Below are 24,034 nucleotides of genomic sequence, written 5' to 3'. Positions count from 1 at the left end.
CAAAGATTCCAGGATGACCAGCCAACACCGAACAATGAACCTCAGAGATAACTTTATTCGTCCACCTATCAGGGACAAACAGTTTCTCCGCTGGGCAACGGTCAGGTCTATTAGCCTGAAATTTTTGCAGCACCCGCCGCAAATCAGGGGAGATGGCAGACAATATTACCCCCTCTTTGAGAATACCCGCCGGCTCAGGCAAACCCGGAGAATCGGGCACAAAACTCCTAGACAGGGCATCCGCCTTCACATCTTTAGAGCCCGGAAGGTACGAAACCACAAAGTCAAAACGGGAGAAAAACAGCGACCAACGAGCGTGTTTAGGATTCAACCGTTTGGCAGACTCGAGATAAGTCAAGTTCTTGTGATCAGTCAAGACCACCACGCGATGCTTAGCTCCTTCAAGCCAATGACTCCACTCCTCGAATGCCCACTTCATGGCTAGCAACTCTCGATTGCCAACATCATAATTTCGCTCAGCAGGCGAAAACTTCCTGGAAAAGAAGGCGCATGGTTTCATCACCGAGCAATCAGAACTTCTCTGCGACAAAACCGCCCCTGCTCCAATTTCAGAAGCATCAACCTCGACCTGGAATGGAAGCGAAACATCTGGTTGGCACAACACAGGGGCAGAAGAAAAACGACGCTTCAACTCCTGAAAAGCTTCCATAGCAGCAGAAGACCAATTGACCACATCAGCACCCTTCTTGGTTAAATCAGTCAACGGTTTAGCAATACTAGAAAAATTATTGATGAAGCGACGATAAAAATTTGCAAAGCCCAGGAACTTCTGCAGACTCTTCAGAGATGTTGGCTGAGTCCAATCATAAATGGCCTGAACTTTAACAGGGTCCATCTCGATAGTAGAAGGAGAAAAAATGAACCCCAAAAATGAAACCTTCTGAACACCAAAGAGACACTTTGACCCCTTCACAAACAAAGAATTCGCACGCAGGACCTGGAACACCATTCTGACCTGCTTCACAGGAGACTCCCAATCATCCGAGAAGACCAAAATATCATCCAAGTACACAATCAGGAATTTATCCAGGTACTCTCGGAAGATGTCATGCATAAAGGACTGAAACACTGATGGAGCATTAGAAAGCCCGAATGGCATAACCAGGTACTCAAAATGGCCTTCGGGCGTATTAAATGCTGTTTTCCATTCATCGCCCCGTTTAATACGCACAAGATTATATGCACCACGAAGATCTATCTTGGTGAACCAACTAGCCCCCTTAATCCGAGCAAACAAATCAGACAGCAGCGGCAAGGGGTACTGAAATTTGACCGTAATTTTATTTAGAAGGCGGTAATCAATACAAGGTCTCAGCGAACCATCCTTCTTGGCCACAAAAAAGAACCCCGCTCCCAATGGCGACGATGACGGGCGAATATGACCTTTCTCCAAGGACTCCTTCACGTAACTCCGCATAGCGGTGTGCTCAGGTACAGATAAATTAAACAGTCGACCCTTAGGAAACTTACTACCAGGAATCAAATCGATAGCACAATCACAATCCCTATGCGGAGGTAGGGCATTGGACTTGGGCTCATCGAATACATCCCGGTAGTCAGACAAGAACTCTGGGACCTCAGAAGGGGTGGATGATGAGATAGTCAGAAATGGAACATCACCATGTACCCCCTGACAACCCCAGCTGGACACAGACATAGATTTCCAATCTAATACTGGGTTATGGACTTGTAGCCATGGCAACCCCAACACGACCACATCATGCAGATTATGCAACACCAGAAAGCGAATATCCTCCTGGTGCGCAGGAGCCATGCACATGGTCAGCTGGGTCCAATACTGAGGCTTATTCTTGGCCAAAGGCGTAGCATCAATTCCTCTCAATGGAATAGGACACTGCAAGGGCTCCAAGACAAACCCACAGCGCCTAGCATACTCCAAGTCCATCAAATTCAGGGCAGCGCCTGAATCCAGAAATGCCTTGACAGAATAGGAAGACAAAGAGCAGATCAAAGTAACGGACAAAAGAAATTTCGACTGTACCGTACCAATGGTGGCAGACCTAGCGAACCGCTTAGTGCGCTTAGGACAATCGGAGATAGCATGAGTGGAATCACCACAGTAGAAACACAGCCCATTCTGACGTCTGTGTTCTTGCCTTTCAGCTCTGGTCAAAGTCCTATCGCACTGCATAGGCTCAGGTTTATGTTCAGATAATACTGCCAAATGGTGCACAGATTTACGCTCACGCAAGCGTCGACCGATCTGAATGGCCAAAGACATAGACTCATTCAGACCAGCAGGCATAGGAAATCTCACCATGACATCCTTAAGGGCTTCAGAGAGACCCTTTCTGAAAATAGCTGCCAGCGCACATTCATTCCATTCAGTGAGCACGGACCACTTTCTAAACTTCTGACAATAAATCTCTATCTCATCCTGACCCTGACACAGAGCCAGCAAATTTTTCTCTGCCTGATCCACTGAATTAGGTTCTTCATACAGCAATCCGAGCGCCAGAAAAAACGCATCAATATTACATAATGCAGGATCTCCTGGCGCAAGGGAAAATGCCCAGTCTTGAGGGTCGCCACGTAATAAAGAAATAATGATCTTAACTTGTTGAACTGGGTCACCAGAGGAGTGGGGTTTCAAAGCCAGAAATAGTTTACAATTATTTTTAAAATTCAAAAACTTAGCTCTATCTCCAGAAAATAACTCAGGAATAGGAATTTTAGGTTCTAACATAGGATTCTGAACCACTAAATCTTGAATGTTCTGTACATTTATAGCGAGATTATCCATCAAAGAGAACAGACCCTGAATGTCCATGTCCACACCTGTGTTCTGAACCACCCTTATGTAAAGGGGAAAAGAAAGACAGAACACAGTGCAAAGAAAAAAAAATGGTCTCAGAACTTCTCTTTTCCCTCTATTGAGAAGCATTAGTACTTTGGGCCTCCAGTACTGTTATGAACAGGTAATTCAGAACCACAATGGACCTTGAAGTTCAGAGCACACAAAGTGACCTGACAATACCCAAAAACATAGGACGAGCTCTGAGACGTGGGAACTCTGCTGACCGCAATCCCTAATCCTATCCAACCACACTAGAGGTAGCTGTGGAGCGCTCCTGACCAGACCTATGCGCCTCGAGCACAGCCTGAGAAACTAGCTAGCCCTAAGAAAGAAAAATAAGCCTAGCTTGCCACAGAGAAATACCCCAAAGGAAAAGGCAGCCCCCCACATATAATGACTGTGAGTTGAGATGAAAATACAAACGCAGAGATGAAATAGATTTAGCAAAGTGAGGCCCAACTTACTGAACAGACCGAAGATAGGAAAGATTGCTTTGCGGTCAACACAAAACCCTACAAACAACCACGCAGAGGGGGCAAAAAGACCCTCCGCACCGACTAACGGTACGGAGGTGCTCCCTCTGCGTCCCAGAGCTTCCAGCAAGCAAGAAAAACCAATATAGCAAGCTGGACAGAAAAAATAGCAAACAAAAATAACACAAGCAAAACTTAGCTTATGCAGGAAGACAGGCCACAGGAACGATCCAGGAGAAAGCAAGACCAATACTAGAACATTGACTGGAGGCCAGGATCAAAGCACTAGGTGGAGTTAAATAGAGCAGCACCTAACGACTTAACCTCATCACCTGAGGAAGGAAACTCAGAAGCCGCAGTACCACTCTCATCCACCAAAGGAAGCTCATAGACAGAACCAGCCAAAGTACCACTCACGACCACAGGAGGGAGCTTGGCCACAGAATTCACAACAGCACACATGATTTGCCGGAACTTTTTCAGAACTATCATACATATATATATATCCTGAAGAATATTTCCTTTGATAACGATGTGTAAATGACACAAGAGAATTTTTGTATGTAAAAGCTCATGTTAAAATCACATTGCAATCGGCTGTAAATCGGATGCTTGGTGTGAGAAATCGGATTGTACTTGCATTACTCTCATGCGACTCTCAGCAGGGAGACTGGGACCGATTTTTCATACTTTTAGGCTGGAGTCACACACAACGTATAAAAACACGGTCTGCTTTTACAGACCAAATACGCAGAAATGTTCCCTGAAAAGTGATCCGTATTGATACAGGAAAGATATATATCTTGGTACCGTGTTAGCCAGTACATAGAAAAATATTTAGAATTGAGAGTCCTCAGTGGTTGCTACCTTTTAATGGCTAACTGAAAAGATGGTAACAAATTGCAAGCTTTCCAGACTACACAGGTCCCTTCATCAGGCAAAGACTAAAAGAAATTCTGAAGAATCACATATTTGCTTGCAATTTGTTACCATCTTTTCAGTTAGCCATTAAAAGGTATCAACCACTGAGGACTCTCAATTCTAAATATTTTTCAGTGATCCGTATGTCATCCGTAGGCAAGGTGTGGCTGCGTATTTTGCACATGTAAACCTTCATATGTAATCATTATGGCATCCGCACAGCGAGATATTCTTGCCGGCTTGCAAAATGGACATAGAATGAATCCATGGCCTAAAATATTAATGAAAACATATATACAGTATATATGTCAGTGAGACACATATATATACATTAGCAAGGTGACATTAACCCCTTATTACCCCATATCCCACCGCTACTCGGGAATGGGAAGAGAGTGGCCAAGTGCCAGAATAGGCGCATCTTACAGATGTGCCTTTTCTGGGGTGGCTGGGGGCAGGTGTTTTTAGCCGGGGGAGGGGGGGGCTGCAATAACCGTGGACCCTCTCCAGGCTATTAATATCTGCCCTCAGTCACTGGCTTTACCACTCTGTCGGAGAAAATTGCGCAGGAGCCCACGCCAGTTTTTTCCGCGATTTAACCCTTTATTTTAACACCTAGAGCCCCCAAATTTTACACACAGACACTTCTAACATTAGTAGTGTGGAATATGTAAAAAAATAAGGGATATGAATTGGTTTACTGTATGTAAACCATGTCTCATATCCTGTCGGGTTTGATAAGGAGATAGCAAAAGCCGGCAATTGAATTACCGGCTTTTCTGCTATCTAGCTCTGTATTAAATCTAAACATATATATATGTGTCTCAATGACATATATATATATATATATATATACACACATACATATATATATATATATATATATATATATATACACACACACATATATATATATATATATATGAACAAAAAAACGGAAAACAACACAAAAAATAACTAAAGAAAAAAGTAAATTTTAATGCCTGAACGGCGTGGCGACGTTTCGGATATACTATCCTTTTTCAAGCAGTGAACACATATGTGAAGCAGTGTTTTATACAGGTTGCAAACAAATTTCATTAACAAATGCATTTAGTCCAATCATATGAATAAATGTATAGTGCATTACAATCAGTACATAAAAGAAGGTGCAATAGTGCATATTAAAATATTTTCTCTACCAAGCATTACCCCCGTCAATAATACAATATCCATATCATCTTAATATCATAAAAATGCTCATCATCTAATTGAGCCAACACAGGTGTCCCCAACCTATGAAACATAATCTTCTCTAACTTACAATTATATCCGCTGCATGTGCAACTGATCCTCGGCGTCCTCAGCCGTCTACTGCGCATGTCACAGCACATCTCGTCAGAGACCCATACTGCCCCTGTTCGCAGCTGCGCAGAGACGCACTGAGGATTACGGCGCCATCTTGGAACAGGGAAAAGCACCCGAATCTGCCATATTCTATAAAAAACTCCCATATACCATAAAATTATGCAATTAGCGTGCCCATTGATGCAAGACCGGAACAACATGATCATGATAAATATATCAAGAAACTATAGAAAAATATATAAACGGAGCGAGAGATAACACCATAATACAGGGTCATTACAAACACATATCACACATATATCAGGGCAACAATTTAACACTGCCATTATTCAAAAACCGGGTCAGGACATAAGTCCAGTTATGTGTCATGAGGTCTGGGTAAACACCACCATTTAAAGTAGGGTGTCCCATTCCTCAGCCGGATCAGAGAGGCGTGAGGGGTGGAAGCTCCCCCATAATCCTCCCGGTCCATGCACCAGACACTAAAAGACCCATACTACTGGCCATATATTGTATACCCCTACATCCATATGTCAAGCATATAAATGACCCAAACCGTGGTGCCCACTCAGCTCCATCACATTCAAGTTTTAACATCACTGTGGTCCGGTGATGCAAAAAAGGACACATATATTTTTTCCTTCAAATTCCTTTATTTAATTGATCAGAGCAAAAAAAAAAAATAATAATAATATACAGAAAAAAACAAACAAAATATATTCATCTCATAGGATAGGGACATCTGTGAAGAAAAAGAAAAAACAAAAAAGTATTAAAAATAATATCATATCAGTATAATCCATATATAAATATCATAAAAGATCAGATCATACAGACATGGAAAGAACAGTATACCAAAACCACTACCTATAAAATATGGTTCAATTTGAAATCTACATTAAGACCATACGGTTTGAGGGTATTTAATCTTGTAATCCACTCCAATTCCCTCTTTTTAAGCAATTTTATGTGGTCTCCCCCTCTCCTTTGAACAGGTATCATATCGATAATATGAAACTGACATATCGATAATACGAAATATGACAAACTCTGAATCACAGGCCAGATAATGTTGTATCTCAAACTTCTTGTTGGTTATAGGATGAGTGAAACTAGAACCCTTAAGAATCAAACTGCAATTAATGCAGGACAAACATGGAAAACATTTTTGTCATATACCTATTGCAATGCCCATGTTCCTTATGGTATGTCCGTGAAACTACATGTGATTTCAAAACTAGAATCAACCAACACCGACATACCATAAGGAAAAAACGGATGGATTTACCCGTCTCTAAACATTTTGCAGAAAAAATGCACACTGAGAAACAATTACGGTTTCGTATTATCGATATGATACCTGTTCAAAGGAGAGGGGGAGACCACATAAAATTGCTTAAAAAGAGGGAATTGGAGTGGATTACAAGATTAAATACCCTCAAACCGTTTGGTCTTAATGTAGATTTCAAATTGAACCATATTTTATAGGTAGTGGTTTTGGTATACTGTTCTTTCCATGTCTGTATGATCTGATCTTTTATGATATTTATATATGGATTATACTGATATGATATAATTTTTAATACTTTTTTGTTTTTTCTTTTTCTTCACAGATGTCCCTATCCTATGAGATGAATATATTTTGTTTGTTTTTTTTCTGTATATTATTATTATTTTTTTTTTTTTGCTCTGATCAATTAAATAAAGGAATTTGAAGGAAAAAATATATGTGTCCTTTTTTGCATTACCGGACCACAGTGATGTTAAAACTTGAATGTGATGGAGCTGAGTGGGCACCACGGTTTGGGTCATTTATATGCTTGACATATGGATGTAGGGGTATACAATATATGGCCAGTAGTATGGGTCTTTTAGTGTCTGGTGCATGGACCGGGAGGATTATGGGGGAGCTTCCACCCCTCACGCCTCTCTGATCCGGCTGAGGAATGGGATACCCTACTTTAAATGGTGGTGTTTACCCAGACCTCATGACACATAACTGGACTTATGTCCTGACCCGGTTTTTGAATAATGGCAGTGTTAAATTGTTGCCCTGATATATGTGTGATATGTGTTTGTAATGACCCTGTATTATGGTGTTATCTCTCGCTCCGTTTATATATTTTTCTATAGTTTCTTGATATATTTATCATGATCATGTGGTTCCGGTCTTGCATCAATGGGCACGCTAATTGCATAATTTTATGATATATGGGAGTTTTTTATAGAATATGGCAGATTCGGGTGCTTTTCCCTGTTCCAAGATGGCGCCGTAATCCTCAGTGCGTCTCTGCGCAGCTGCGAACAGGGGCAGTATGGGTCTCTGACGAGATGTGCTGTGACATGCGCAGTAGACGGCTGAGGACGCCGAGGATCAGTTGCACATGCAGCGGATATAATTGTAAGTTAGAGAAGATTATGTTTCATAGGTTGGGGACACCTGTGTTGGCTCGATTAGATGATGAGCATTTTTATGATATTAAGATGATATGGATACTGTATTATTGACGGGGGTAATGCTTGGTAGAGAAAATATTTTAATATGCACTATTGCACCTTCTTTTATGTACTGATTGTAATGCACTATACATTTATTCATATGATTGGACTAAATGCATTTGTTAATGAAATATGTTTGCAACCTGTATAAAACACTGCTTCACATATGTGTTCACTGCTTGAAAAAGGATAGTATATCCGAAACGTCGCCACGCCGTTCAGGCATTAAAATTTACTTTTTTCTTTAGTTACTTTTTGTGCTGTTTTCCTTTTTTTGTTCTTATGTTTGGAGATCACTGGTTCGGTGGTCAGGAAAGCGTTGCACATTTTGAGGTAATACTGGATGCTGTTCCAATTTTTTTCTATATATATATATATATATATATATAGAAAAATATGTCTACCTATACTATGTGTAGACATTTATTCTATCTATTCTAACCTGTCAGTGTGATTTTACTGTACACCGCACTGAATTACCGGCTTTTTTATAGAACACCGCTGCGTATTTCTCGCAAGTCACACTGATGGTCCGTGTGTAATCCGTATTTTTCTTGCCCCCATAGACTTTCATTGGTGGATTTTTTGCGCAACACACTGACAAGCATGCTGCGATTTTATCAGCCCGTAAAGTACAGCTGCAAAATATACGGCAGATGGGAGCTGCCCCATAGAGAATCATTGGTCCGTGTGCAATGCGTAGTTTTTGCGCCTCTCATATGTCCGTAAAACTCTCTAGTGTGACCCCGGCCTTATTGCAGACATTTTAGAATTCTGCACTGAAAAAGACTATTTTGGTTTTTCCATTCTCCTTTAGGACACAAATGCACCCGTGTATTCTCCTGTAGGGTGGGCACCGTGCACACGGCCATACTAGTGAGCACAGGGAAGTAACAGCACAGCTGCACCCTGCAGGAGGGTTTCTGCTTCCATTTTAAATATGTAGAAAAGTGAAAATGTGTCTGAAAGGGCGGCCAGGAACAGGTTAATTTTTACTTCTGAGTTTGACGCGGCTGAAGTTGTTTTCTTATTCGGCAATTTTTTCTTTTCTGTTTCTTATAGATTTAACCACAAAAAATAATCATCACAATAATAACATACAATGCAGCGAGGTGAATACACTGAAAAACAGCTACAAAAATGATAAAACTGGCACAAAAGGGCGTTCATTAAAGGGTTAAATGGCTTTGGGCTACTGATCTCACACAATGAATACACAGTGATGCCCTGCAAGGAACCCAGGTCTCTCCAGCCTGGCCCAAATGGGTCCTGGGCATCAAAGTGGGTTTGCTGCAGGGCATCGCTATCTGTGTGAGACACTGGATATATAAACCAACTCAGCCTCGTCTGAGATAATAACCCACCGACATCCCCCACCCCGGCGCTGCCCTCCGCTACGGCTCTGCTGCTCCTTGTTCACCGCTGCAGCTAATCACCGAATTCAGCAGTACGGTCACGAAGGCGCCTGCACATGACGCCGGCCCCGCTGCAGGCTGTCATATACGTCACGTGCTTCCACTCATCCGCTGACTCCGCCCACACATGATTGATCACATGGCCGTGACGTCACAGAGGTCCTCTGGCTCCAGCATCTTCTCAGACCTTTGCTCTGTGGCTGTGACTCTCACTCTGCGACAGGCTCGCTTTACGGCAGTGACGTCACGCCGGGTAACTAATGGATAGCAGGGTGTGAGTAGGGCGCTGGAGTTCCGGTTGTCCTCGGTAGGGGGCGTGTCTCCGCTGAGACTGTGGGAGAGCGGTGCGCGGGCAGCAGTCAGAGGTGACGGGAGCCGGTGTGACCGGGTAACGTGTAGGTGTGTGGTGTCCGGTCCTCCAGTCACATTGGTACTCTGTCACTTTCACTTTGTGCACATGTGATTTTCCCTGCCACAGGCCCCTCCCCCAATAATGTATGCCTGCCATGGCCCCCAGTGACCTGTCTGCTACTATGTGCCCGACATGCCCCTCAGTGACTCGTGTGTACGCTGTGCCCCCCCAGTATACCTACCACGCTAACCAGTAACCCAAGTGCTGACTATTCTCCCCAGTCACTCATGTGCCCACTATGTGTCTGACTTGCCCCCCAGTGACTCGTGTGTACGCCGTGCCCCCGTCCTCCCATGTGTACGCCGTGTCCCGCCTGTATACCTACCATGCTAACCAGTCACCCAAGTGCTGACTATTCTCTCGTCACCCATGTGCCCACCATGCCCCCAGTCACCGTGTGCCCATTGTGCCTGACATGCCCCCTCCAGTGACTCGTGTGTACGCCGTGCCCCCTCCAGTGACTCGTGTGTACGCCATGCCCCCTCCAGTGACCCGTGTGTACACCGTTTGCCCACTGCATATCTACCACGCTAACCAGTCACCCAAGTGCTGACTATTCTCTCGTCACCCATGTGCCCACCATGCCCCCAGTCACCGTGTGCCCATTGTGCCTGACATGCCCCCTCCAGTGACCCGTGTGTACGCCGTGCCCCCTCCAGTGACTCGTGTGTACGCCGTGCCCCCTCCAGTGACCCGTGTGTACACCGTTTGCCCACTGCATATCTACCACGCTAACCAGTCACCCAAGTGCTGACTATTCTCCCCAGTCACTCATGTGCCCAATATGTGCCTAACTTGCCCCCCAGTGACTCGTGTGTACGCTGTGCCCCCCGTCCCCCCATGTGTACGCCGTGTCCCGCCTGTATACCTACCATGCTAACCAGTCACCCAAGTGCTGACTATTCTCTCGTCACCCATGTGCCCGCCATGCCCCCAGTCACCGTGTGCCCACTGTGCCTGACATGCCCCCATGACCCGTGTGTACGCCGTGCCCCCTCCAGTGACTCGTGTGTACGCCGTGCCCCCTCCAGTGACCCGTGTGTACACCGTTTGCCCACTGTATATCTACCACGCTAACCAGTCACCCAAATGCTGACTATTCTCCCCAGTCACCCATGTGCCCGCCATGCCCCCCAGTCGCTGTGTGCCAACTATGTGCACCACATGCTCCCCAATATTCATGTGCCCACTATGTGCTCAGCAGGCTCCCCTGTCACCGAATTGATGTTGGTTTTGGTAAAAGGTAGGCAGGCTTGGATGTTTTTCTTTGTAAGAAAAATCTTCTGTGTTGCCACACAGGCCAGACACATGCAGACCACAACCAGTACTAGCCGTTCCTGCAGCTCCTTTGAAGAAGCACTCCTCCTTCTCCCTCTCCTATATTTCCTTCTCCCATCAAAGTTTTATCCTCTAAATTTATTGCAATCATCATGTTATACAGCACTGTGTCCTTACAGTTGCTCACTTTCCCTTTCTACCCAGACAATTCTTCTCTTTTCTATGCTCCATGTACAAACAGGAAGTCTCTTGTCCCTGTATTTATCATCCCCCATCTCCACTGCTCGTCTGTTCCCCCTGCCAGGGACTTTTGCAGTGACTCCTGACTCCAACATGGAAAATTGTCCTCCTGTTCCTGCATGGTGCTTAGAAGGAGTCATCTAGTTTGTTTTTAATCTTGTGATGTCATAGACCTAATGGAAAAGAGAAGAATTATCTGGGTAGAAAGGGGAAAATGAGCAATTGTAAGTACACAGTGCTGTATAATATGGTGACTGCAATATATTAAGAGGAGAATACTTTGATGGGAGGAGGAGGATAGAGGTTCTTCTTTACTGTTAGGCTATGTGCACACGTTCAGGATTTCTTGCAGAAATTTCCTGAGCAAAACAGGACATTTTCTGCAAGATATTCACATGCGTTTTTTTGCATTTTTTTCCCGGAGGTTCCCAATGCAATAATATAGTGAGAAATCCGCAAAAAAATCTGCAAAATTAATGAACATGCTGCGTTTACCGCGATGCGTTTTTTTTTGCGGAAAAAAATGCATCAAAAATTGCGGAATGCATTCTAAATGATGGGATGCATATGTATGTGTTTTTTTCGCATTTTTATAGTGAAAAGTCTGCAACGTGTGCACACAGCCTTACTGTTGTCTCTTGGCAGATTGAGGGCCCAATTTAGTTGTTGTTCTATCAGTTTTTGTGGCACGTCCAGTACTAGGTAAAGTCATTGTTGTGCCGAATTTAAGCCACTTCTTTATGGTGCCTTCAGTGTCCAGGCTGTTTCTAATTAATACCTTGGACATTATTTTGGTCCCGTCTCTTGACTGATAACTTTCCACAGCGAGATCCCTTTGCTGTGTTGTCAGCTGTTTCCAGACTACTGTAAAATGCAACTGAGAAAATGTCAGAGAAATCTTCATAGGACAGCGCAACTTTATATGGTGTTATCAGAATCACTGTAAATGCAAAGTGGCGCTATCCCGTGCCCCCGGCCAGATGTCCACGTGCCCCTGTGTTCCAATTATGCTATACCACTTGAGTAAATGTTATTTTGTGTTTTTTCTCACATGACAATTCTAATTTCAATGTTTTTTTTTTCTTCTTTCTCTCAGGACAACGTCATGTCAAAATTTAACCTTTCACCTCAGGTCGGGTTTGGCCTGGTGGCTGGAGTGGCGGCTGGGGTGGTAGTATACTTGCTTCACCAACACCGTAATAGGGATCGTAATAAGAAAGTCACAAAGCAAAATGGATACCATGTGAGGGCAGACCGTGATCATACGCTCACAGCGAATTATTCCCAAGGTTTGTCGCATGTCACATGTCTGGACGTGTAAGATTACGTGTTGCTAAGTAATGCGCCGATACATCTGCTTCCTCCCAGCATTGTCAGCAAGCTCCGATGTTGTCGCTGCCTCCCGTCGTGAGCAGGTAGAGTTATTGACGCGTCTGGATGACGTCCTGGGCAGCATCACAGATCTGCGGCAGGAGATTGACTCGTTGCGGAGCATTCTGCATGGCCTCGCTGAAGATATTGTAGGAGAAGTCCGGTGGGTACATGTTACATGGTGGCACCATTCGTTATACCATTCTTGGGGGGTTTATGTGAAATAACTTCTAATTTATGTAGCTAAATAATATTTAAAGGGCTTCACCTCCTCTTCATAGATGGAGCATGTAAAAACGAGCACTTGTGCAATTTACTACTCATTACAATTTTCATCCGTTCTTGACACATTAAGACTTCCCTTTATATTACAGCTCATTGCCAAGGAGACCGACTACCGCTGCTGTCTAGCTTGTTAGCACTGGCCAGGATGAGGAGGTAACAGCGCTTTTGGACAGAACCCAAAAACTAGCACAATAGAAAAGAGCTTGTAAGCACTGGTCGGGTTCAGCTGTCCAACAACGGTGGTCGGTCTCCAAGGCAATAAGCTGGAAAGAAGTGTGTTTATATCTCAAGAACAGCTGGGAATTTTAATAAGCGGTAAGTTGCAAAAGTGCTTGTGTTTACAGGCTCTATCCAACAAATACCAATTGATGAAGACCCGTTTTTCCCGTTTTTAAGGTTTGTCCAATTAAATTCTGGGCATTTACAGCAACGCTCCAGGCACAAAAAGATTGCACCCCCTCCAACTCTGGTAGACTTAAGCCATCCCTTTATCCTCCGGAGAGCCACATTGAGTACACTTTGCGCTCGAATACTTTCCCATTCTAATAAGTCTGATCGCTTTCAGTGAATTATGTTTTCATCCACAGGATGCAAACAATCACTTATCGCCATGATCTGATCATGTCCAGCTAAAATGATTGCAAATCAAAGGCGTCTTCCTACGGAATAAATGTTGGAAGAGTTGATGACATAGAATATAAATGAATGAGAGACAACTGCAGTATGCTTCTCGGCCACTAGACTATTTAAAGAGCTGGGTCACTTCAGAGCTTTCAATCATCTGATCAGTGGGGGTGGGGGGATGGGACTTGGACCCTCACTGATCTGATCAATTTTTGATCCTACTTGAGGGTAACTTTAAAATAAGCAGCTGCCATGTATGCACATGGGTTATAACACAATTCATAGCCAATATATGGCTTGCACCCTGCATTTTCTCTTCACCACGACAGCACCCACTGAGAGAGGGGATCTGCCCCTAGGAACAGGAAACCCTACGGAGAGATAAAAGGGGCGGTCCCCCTCGCTCCCACAGTTTTGGTTTCCTGTTCCTACGGGAAGATCCACGGAGAAGAGGATTCCCAGCCTGGACGCCGCTTGCGCAGTTTACCTGTGAGGACGGCAAGGGCTCCAGGACTGGATGCAGCGTCGGGGGTGCTGATTCAGTTTTCCCCCCTCTGCTGGCAGACGTCGCGAGACCGGGTCGTGGGGGCCGGTTCGCGGCAGATGTCCGGCGGTCTGCGGGGCAAGCACCAGGTGGTAGCGTCGCGCCGTCCTCGGCGGACGCCTGTGCGGTGTGGAGCCCAGTGCATGCCCCCGGAAGTGCTGGTAAGCTTCCGGGGTGCGGAGGAGTGAGACGACGCCGGCGCTGAAGCCGGTAACAGCGCCGGAGTATCCAATATGGCCGCGACCCGGAAGTGGTTAGCACTTCCGGGTTCAACAGGAAGAACATGGTGGCCCCCATGTGAAAAGGACGTCGGCGCTGCATCCCGGCGTCCAGAATGGATTCTGCAAGAGAGCCTGCGGTACCTTCTCTAGAGGTTACCACCGTCACCCCTCGCAGCCATGCCAGCAGCAGCAGCCGCTCTAGGCAGAGCGGATCGTCCAAAAGGAAGCCACCTGCATCTGTGTCTCCTCCTCAGCCGGTACCTGATCGGTCAGCTTCTGGGTGAGTGTGCATCTACCCCACTAGTCTGATTATTGTCCCTCTCCCTTTATAATAGGCAAAAAGGAAGGAAAAAGCGAAACACAAGCAGTGTGCGTTATGTATCCAGCCCCTTCCGGATAGTTACACTAAAAGGCTATGTGATTCATGTATAAAATCAACGTTACGTGAGGAAGCCTCAATTAAATCAGAGGATATAAGGGCCATGATTAGGGAAGAATTACGAGCCCTACAAAGCGTTGACAGCCACGTATTAAGGAGAAAAGAGGATACGTTTCACCTGTATCCGATCAGCCGTCTGAGTTAGAGGAAGCAAACTCCGATAGATCGCAGCAGGAGATATCCTCAGATGAGGATCAGGATACGTGCTTCCCCACAGATAGCATTGACAATCTGGTGAGATCAGTTTGCAATACCATGGGCATAGAAGATCTTAAAGTCCCTAAAACACAGCAAGACATTATGTTTGCTGGCCTATCCGAAAAGAAGAGACCCTCTTTTCCGGTAATAACGGCAGTAAAAAGTTTGATCAAAAAAGAGTGGGAAAGCCAGGGGCAGAGGGGGTTACAACCATCCTCAAAGAGACGCTACCCCTTTAATGATGAAGAATTCACAACATGGTCAAAAGCCCCAAAAGTAGACGCAGCTGTGGCGTCTACATCAAAGAAATCCTTACTGCCTGTAGAGGATTCAGGCTCGTTACAAGATCCTCTAGATCGCAAATCCGATTCGCTCCTTAAAAGAGCATGGGAGACTTCTGCAGGGGCTTTTAAACCGGCAATCTCAGCCACATGCACCGCAAGATCCATGCTTGTTTGGCTGAGTGACTTGGAAGAAGGGCTGAAAGGGGGTCTCTCTCTCTTAAATTATTGTCCTCTATACCCCTAATTAGAGGTGCCACAGCCTTTCTAGCGGACTCATCTGCCGACTCTATACGCCTGGCAGCCAAGTCGGCAGGATTAACCAATGCAGCACATAGGGCCCTATGGCTTAAGGGCTGGAAAGGTGACCCTCAGACCAAGTCTAAGTTATGCAGCCTCCCATGTCAGGGTGAGTACCTGTTTGGTACCAAACTGGATGAGATCTTAACTAAAGCAGGGGAAAGGAAGAAAGGCTTTGCAAATAGTAATAATTACGTTCCATTTTATAGGAGAGCGTTCCGAAAGCCCGCATTTAATAAAAGGAAGGAGTTTAAGAACCAGGATCGCTGGGCCACAAGAGACACAAAACAAAAGGGTGCGTTCTTTGGGAAGCGCCCTTTCAAGTTTGAAGAAAAACCCCGTTAGGTCAGATCTACCTGTGGGAGGCAGATTGTCCTCCTTCGCTAATGAATGGCGGGCCATAACAGCAAATATTTGGGCAAATAACCTTATTGCCTCTGGGTTACAATTAAAATTTTCCTGAGTCCCTCCGGACTCATTTCTATTGACTTCATTAAAGTCTCAGTTACAACAAGAGGCATTGGAGCAGGAGGTAATAAATCTCCTAGCTAAGGGAGTCTTGGTGGAGGTTCCATTCCTACAGGAGGGAAAGGGATTCTATTCCCCGTTATTTTTGATTCCAAAACCAGATGGAACATTCAGAACTATTATTAATCTTAAAAAATTAAACATCTACCTAGAAAATCAAACCTTTAAGATGGAATCTATCCGGTCCACCATTAAACTCCTGTTTCCCTATTGCTTTATGACAGTTCTCGACCTTAAAGATGCGTATTACCATCTACCTATTTATGAAGAGCATCAACAATATCTACGGGTAGCGATTGTATTGAATGGGTGTGTCCGACACTTTCAGTATACTGCAATGCCTTTTGGGCTATCTATAGCCCCAAGAGTATTCACTAAACTAATGGCGGAGGTAATGTCATATCTAAGACTAGAAGACACTCTCGTAATTCCCTACTTAGATGACATCTTAGTAGTAGGAAATTCTCCTTCGCAATGTCAACAACGGTTGTGTGATATGATAGCATCTCTGCAAAGATTGGGTTGGATAATAAACTGGGAAAAATCTAGACTTATCCCAACAACTCGGCAAATTTTCCTGGGGATTATATTAGATTCTACAAGCCAGAAATGTTTCCTTCCGGAAAATAAACAGATAACGGTTAGGAATAAAGTTCAGTCGGTAATAGATAAACCCCTAATTTCTTTGAGAGAAGGCATGTCCCTTCTTGGCTCCTTCACGTCATGTATTCCAGCGGTTCCATGGGCCCAATTTCACTCGAGGCATTTACAGTATGCAATTTTACATGAAGAAGAAAAATCTCATGGTCATTTAAATATTAAAATTTCCCTTTCTAATAAAGTAATCCAATCTCTGATATGGTGGCTAGATCCAAAAAACCTGGTCAGTGGAGTCCCCTGGGTAGTTAAACCCTCAAATATAATATATACTGATGCCAGTCCTACTGGCTGGGGCGCACATTTAAAAGACCATTTAGTCCAAGGATTATGGTCAGTCACGGAGTCAGACGACTCTTCTAATATAAGAGAGCTAAAAGCTATCTATCATGCTCTATGTGAATTCCTTCCGCAGCTACACGGGACACATACCAGAATTCTGTCCGACAACATGATATCAGTCGCCTATATCAATCATCAAGGAGGAACAAGATCAGGAACGCTCATGTCTATAACCGAAGACATTCTAACCATAGCCGAAGAACATCTTCTGTCCCTGTCAGCGCTGCATGTCAGAGGAGTGGACAACTCAAGAGCAGACTTCCTCAGTCGTCATACCCTCCACCAAGGAGAGTGGGTCCTAAATCATCAAATTTTCAAAATGATAGCTATGAAATGGGGTACACCCGAGAGAGATCTCTTCGCCACAAGACAAAACCGACAACTAAAAAGATTTGCTTCAATGTTCCGGGCCGACAATCCCGACATTCTCGATGCCCTTCAGACTCCTTGGACATTTCAGAAAGCATACGCTTTTCCTCCTCTGATTCTTCTACCAACAGTAATCAGGAAGATAAGGGAGGACCGGGCAAATATAATCCTGATTGCCCCATTTTGGCCAAAAAGACCATGGTTTTCCCTGCTCAGAGCCATGTCCATCTCGGATCCGTGGATCCTCCCGGAGGATCAGGATCTTCTTTCCCAGGGGCCCTTCAACCACCCTCATGTGAAGGGACTAAGGTTGACAGCCTGGAATTTGAGAGGCAGCTGTTAAAACTAAGAGGCTTCTCCGATAGTGTAATTAATACCTTGTTAACAAGTAGAAAAAGATCCACTACTGACATATATGTGAGAGTGTGGAAGAAATTTCTAAATCTCTATCCATCGGCGTTATCTAGTGAAATTCCCGTCTCCACTATTCTAGAATTTCTTCAAAAAGGACGTGACCTAGGCCTTTCAGTTAATACTCTGAAAGTACAAGTTTCTGCTCTAGGGGCCTTGTATAGTCACAATGTTGCGGGTAATAGATGGATAGCTAGATTTATTTCAGCTTGCCAGAGATCAGAGCCAGTTCAGATTCCGCAGATGCCTCCTTGGGATATTAATTTGGTCCTGGAAGCCTTAACAGGTCATCCATTTGAGCCTCTAGACTTAGCTCACATTAAATATATTTCACTTAAGACCGTTCTTCTTGTCGCGTTAGTATTGGCAAGAAGAGTAGGTGACATACAGGCACTATCAGTAGATCCTCCCTTTATGTCAATATTTCCTGATAGAATTGTCCTGAAAACAGACCCTTCCTACCTACCTAAAATGTGTACAAAATTCCATAGATCTCAAGAAATTCTTCTTCCTTCTTTCTATAATAATCCTACAGACCAGGAAGAAGAGAAGTACCATACTTTAGATGTGAGAAGGGCTATAATAACTTATCTGGATAGGACTAGCGCCTGGAGGAAGAGCAGGGCTCTCTTTGTTTCCTTCCAGGGTCAAAGGAAAGGATCTGGTGTTACAAAAGGCACACTATCCCGATGGATTCGGGAGGCGATATACCTGGCCTATTCATCTAAAGGGGAGAATCCACCTGAGACTGTGAAGGCACATTCCACCCGGGCGATAGCATCATCCTGGGCTGAATGAGCAGAGGTTCCTATAGAACTCATATGTAAGGCCGCAACCTGGTCTTCTCCTTCTACCTTCTATAGTCACTATAGATTAGATCTATCTGCCTCCACTGACTTGTGTTTCGGTAGATAAGTCCTTAATACGATAATCCCCCCCAAATAACTATCTCTGAAAGTCTCTCAGTGGGTGCTGTCGTGGCGAAGAGAAAACACCGGATTACGTACCGGTAATGCTCTTTTATAGAGCCACGACAGCACCCCTTCACTTCCCTCCCATTTACATATATTAGTGTACATATGAGCACTGTTAAGGGTGGTGGATTCTTGTACTTATACATAGTTAAATTATAATGAATGATGATAAAGAATTGTCTACTAAAACTGGTGGGCGGTTCCTCGCAATCTCTGTAACCCAAACTGTGGGAGCGAGGGGGACCGCCCCTTTTATCTCTCCGTAGGGTTTCCTGTTCCTAGGGGCGGATCCCCTCTCTCAGTGGGTGCTGTCGTGGCTCTATAAAAGAGCATTACCGGTACGTAATCCGGTGTTTTTCACCAGTTTTCCCCTCCGTACGCCCCATCTCTAATTTTCAGTTGTCTCTGAGATGGTGGGTGTGTTCTAGCTGCTATGATTCGCCTATACAAAAACATGAGGAATTTAGCACATGTTCAGAATCAGTAGCAGCAGTGAGAACATTACTCAGCAGCACTGAGCAGTGTAGCTGTGAATCCAGCATTGGTGTTAGAAAAACACTTACTAGAAAGCTGCAATCTGTCTGTGTTTCTGTGCCTTTCCCTGCTCATAGACTTCTATATGCAATAGAAGTAATAGCAGTTTATCAGAGTGAATATTGAGTCCGGGGAAGAGGTGGCTGATAGTTTCTCAAGTGAAGAAAGAAGTATACTTCAGAAATGAGGTATTTTTAACTTGTGAAAGTTTGCTTATTGTATGAAAATGTATTTTATTTTTTGAAATCCAAAATAAAGTTTTTGCTTTGGGACTGGTTTAAATGTACAGAACTTGAATCCATGGCGCATTGCAAAAAAAAAAAAAAACCCAAAATTGTACCAATTTTTTCCAGGTCACATCTGGAGGAAAACCAACGGGCTATTCGACGGCGGAGATACCTGCCCCACAGAGAGAGGACGGATTCCACAGGCTCCAGCTCCATTTACTTTACAGCAGGATCCGGGACAGCACAGACTGATGTGGAAAGTGAAGGAGGGTAAGTGCTACAACAAGACACAGCCGTGCCCCTGCTGGTTTACCCATCAACTAAGCAGTAATACGTCTTTCAGTTCATCATTCGTTCATCTCTTTTATTAGGAAAATGATATCAGGATGGATCTTATAATAAGTGACATATTAAAAGCTGCACTTTAAGTCCCATAAGAATTATTAGACTCTAAATAAACTAACTGCAGCGATGTTGATGAGTCTGGAGTAGTGGTACAAAGTCAGCGCTGGACCCAGGGACAATGGTTAATACTTTTTTTTTTTTTTTTTGTATGGCTACTACAGTGTATGAAAGAGCGCTTTCTGAAGGGCAGCGATGGGGTCTTTGTGGCCAGTGTACCCCATCAGCATCCCATGAATTGGTTGATAGGAAATGGGGTGGGGAATAGAGCTTGAGTGATGGAGGCTTCAGATCTACCATAGCTCTTTAGCCTAATTTGCTTATCAGTTCCAGTGCTGATTTCTCAATAACAGAGGAAGGCCTTGGCCATATGCAGGTATTGCTGTAACCGCTACATGTGCATATATATTTAGTTTAGGGGTGAAATCCTGCTGACAGTTTCCCTTTAAATGCTATTGTCAGGGATTCACAGCAGTTTTAAAGGTGATGCAGCAGCGATCGGAGCTAGCTCTGGTCACAGCCGTAATGGGCAGGCACCAGCTATGTAACACAGGCTGTATCGGTTCCTGAGCCAATGCCATACTTGCACACACTGACTGTAACATCGGGGTGTGTGAAGGATCTAAGGGCTGGTTTCCTCTTTTTCAGCTGCAGCTTGATTTCTGTATGGCTTATCTCCCAGGTCAGGCTTTTGGCACCGCAGCTGATTTTACCAAGGGTACCTTCTGTCAGCTATACAGTGTACCGTAGTGTAATGTACAGTACCTCTAATTCTGATATTAAACATGGCCCAATTAAGTCTGCTTGTGTGGAGACCCCTCTGTATGACTTTCTGACTTTCTTATATAACCCAATAGGACACATTGACAAGAGGTTGTCTTTGTAAGACCCCCGTAATGCAGTCTAATAAGTCCTGAAATGTTTTTGCCCATTGGTTTTTAGCAAATCAGGCCTAATATGAGCCTGGTGAAGAGACTACCATTGGTTATGTCCTGGGCCAATCCCACACAGCCACGTTTCCTGCTATGGCGGATCAGCGTGATATAGACCGGGAGCAGTTTGGGTCCTTGAGGTTTTACACCAGGCCTGAACTCTCGCTGCTGTCACCGCCTGTCACTGACACCCTCGATCCGTTTCTGCAGCTGCAGGAATTTTTTTTTTTTTTTTATGCAGCTGTTAGTTCACCGGTCAGCACTAAGACATAATGTAGGCTTTAATGAGTTAACCAGGGTTAAAATAGTGATTCTGGGAATATTGCCAGCCATATAGAGCTTAGAGTACTTTTCAGGGGGGCTGCTCTGTCGTGCGGTCATCCAAGGCTCTTCACAGAAAAAGGTAAAACCATCGCAAGATGCAGCGCTCAACGGATTTCTTGGCTCTGAAGCGTACCAGCTATTGTTTTTTCTTGGCTGATGCTGTGGCACTGAAGTTAATTTTTCTCTTTCCCTGTTTTTCACTAGAATCCTCAAGGTCCATTTTGACAGTTTCATTTTTCCACATTTTAGCAAAACCAAAAACCCCAGAGCGCACATTAATCGTACCCTTCCAAATCCTAACTGGAGCGTAAGAGGAGCATTATACCGGCCAAACTGACAAGTCCGCTGTTGTTTCTGGACGCATGGCAGGCCCCCTTCCTGCTCTAGATGTTGGGGGCACAACGAAAACGGGCTTTAGTAATTCTGTTTAACCCTTTCACACTGCAGACAACATTTTTTTTTTTTTTTTATCTTGTCTTCCAAGAACCATAATTTACCTTACAAGGTTCCGAAAAACTTCTAAAAAAAAAACTGTGTGCACATACCCTAAACATAGCACATCGCCTCCTGTGCCTGCTCCATACATGCGCCCCACCATCTGCTGGACATGTATGATATTATCGTGGATGTCCGAAAAGGAGTGAATTGCAAAATCGCTGATAGTCTCATACATGGCGTTCTAATTCCTGAATATCTCCTGCTAATACACCTCTCATGCCACACACTGAGGGTGCGTCCACATTTTCAGCAATGAAATCTGCTGTGTCACATATCATGTGATTTTTGTTCCAAATTTTGTTGTAGAAATGCTGCAAAAAATCCACAGCACAGGATAAGTTTCTACTAGGCAAATAGAAGAGATTTGGTAAATTCACATTTACTATGCCACCCATAAAAATGTCTACTGGGAGGGGTCCCCGTCATCACAAGAATAAATAACACATTTTATCGGTTTCCGAAAAGAGAAATCTGATTTGTTCCAAAACCAGAATATGGTGGAGCAGAGCATGTTATTACTAGTGAGACCCAAAAATGTAAGAAATTATAGAGAACCTGTCACTAGGTCTAAAGTGGTGATGTTTTTTTCTCTTATCGTATTCCTGCTGCACCTCTTTATACAGGTCCGTCTCAAAAAATTAGCATATAGTGTTCAATTTCATTATTTACCATAATGTAATGATTACAATTAAACTTTCATATATTATAGATTCATTATCCACCAACTGAAATTTGTCAGGTCTTTTATTGTTTTAATACTGATGATTTTGGCATACAACTCCTGATAACCCAAAAAACCTGTCTCAATAAATTAGCATATCAAGAAAAGGTTCTCTAAACGACCTATTACCCTAATCTTCTGAATCAACTAATTAACTCTAAACACATGCAAAAGATACCTGAGGCTTTTATAAACTCCCTGCCTGGTTCATTACTCAAAACCCCCATCATGGGTAAGACTAGCGACCTGACAGATGTCAAGAAGGCCATCATTGACACCCTCAAGCAAGAGGGTAAGACCCAGAAAGAAATTTCTCAACAAATAGGCTGTTCCCAGAGTGCTGTATCAAGGCACCTCAATGGTAAGTCTGTTGGAAGGAAACAATGTGGCAGAAAACGCTGTACAACGAGAAGAGGAGACCGGACCCTGAGGAAGATTGTGGAGAAGGACCGATTCCAGACCTTGGGGAACCTGAGGAAGCAGTGGACTGAGTCTGGTGTGGAAACATCCAGAGCCACCGTGCACAGGCGTGTGCAGGAAATGGGCTACAGGTGCCGCATTCCCCAGGTAAAGCCACTTTTGAACCATAAACAGTGGCAGAGGCGCCTGACCTGGGCTACAGAGAAGCAGCACTGGACTGTTGCTAAGTGGTCCCAAGTACTTTTTTCTGATGAAAGCAAATTTTGCATGTCATTCGGAAATCAAGGTGCCAGAGTCTGGAGGAAAACTGGGGAGAAGGAAATGCCAAAATGCCTGAAGTCCAGTGTCAAGTACCCACAGTCAGTGATGGTGTGGGGTGCCATGTCAGCTGCTGGTGTTGGTCCACTGTGTTTCATCAAGGGCAGGGTCAATGCAGCTAGCTATCAGGAGATTTTGGAGCACTTCATGCTTCCATCGGCTGAAATGCTTTATGGAGATGAAGATTTCATTTTTCAGCACGACCTGGCACCTGCTCACAGTGCCAAAACCACTGGTAAATGGTTTACTGACCATGGTATTACTGTGCTCAATTGGCCTGCCAACTCTCCTGACCTGAACCCCATAGAGAATCTGTGGGATATTGTGAAGAGAAAGTTGAGAGACGCAAGACCCAACACTCTGGATGAGCTTAAGGCCGCTATTGAAGCATCCTGGGCCTCCATAACATCTCAGCAGTGTCACAGGCTGATTGCCTCCATGCCACGCCGCATTGAAGCAGTCATTTCTGCCAAAGGATTCCCGACCAAGTATTGAGTGCATAACTGAACATTATTATTTGTTGGTTTTTTTGTTTGTTATTAAAAAACACTTTTATTTGATTGGATGGGTGAAATATGCTAATTTATTGAGACAGGTTTTTTGGGTTATCAGGAGTTGTATGCCAAAATCATCAGTATTAAAACAATAAAAGACCTGACAAATTTCAGTTGGTGGATAATGAATCTATAA

The 24,034-nt window shown here is 44.1% G+C and overlaps 1 protein-coding gene across 6 annotated transcripts in view; it reads left to right on the top strand.

Moving 5' to 3' along the window:
* RMDN3 (regulator of microtubule dynamics 3) overlaps window positions 1–24,034 on the top strand; it is a 204,478-nt gene that overhangs the window by 142,443 nt on the left and 38,001 nt on the right. The window contains exons 1-4 of one of the 6 annotated variants that reach the window (XM_069729822.1): window positions 9,618–9,893; window positions 12,521–12,713; window positions 12,793–12,958; window positions 19,856–19,999. In XM_069729822.1, the coding sequence (XP_069585923.1) occupies window positions 12,530–12,713; window positions 12,793–12,958; window positions 19,856–19,999 (494 nt within the window). In that variant the 5' untranslated portion in view covers window positions 9,618–9,893; window positions 12,521–12,529. Of the gene's footprint in view, window positions 1–9,617; window positions 9,894–12,520; window positions 12,714–12,792; window positions 12,959–14,096; window positions 19,307–19,855; window positions 20,000–24,034 lie in introns of those variants that run through there. The other 5 variants (XM_069729830.1, XM_069729849.1, XM_069729839.1 and 2 more) reach the window with 5 other exon arrangements.

The sequence above is a fragment of the Ranitomeya imitator genome, chromosome 1 (genome assembly GCF_032444005.1).
Source record: "Ranitomeya imitator isolate aRanImi1 chromosome 1, aRanImi1.pri, whole genome shotgun sequence".
Classification (NCBI taxonomy): Eukaryota; Metazoa; Chordata; class Amphibia; order Anura; family Dendrobatidae; genus Ranitomeya; species Ranitomeya imitator.
This window is presented reverse-complemented; position numbering and strand designations above follow the sequence as displayed.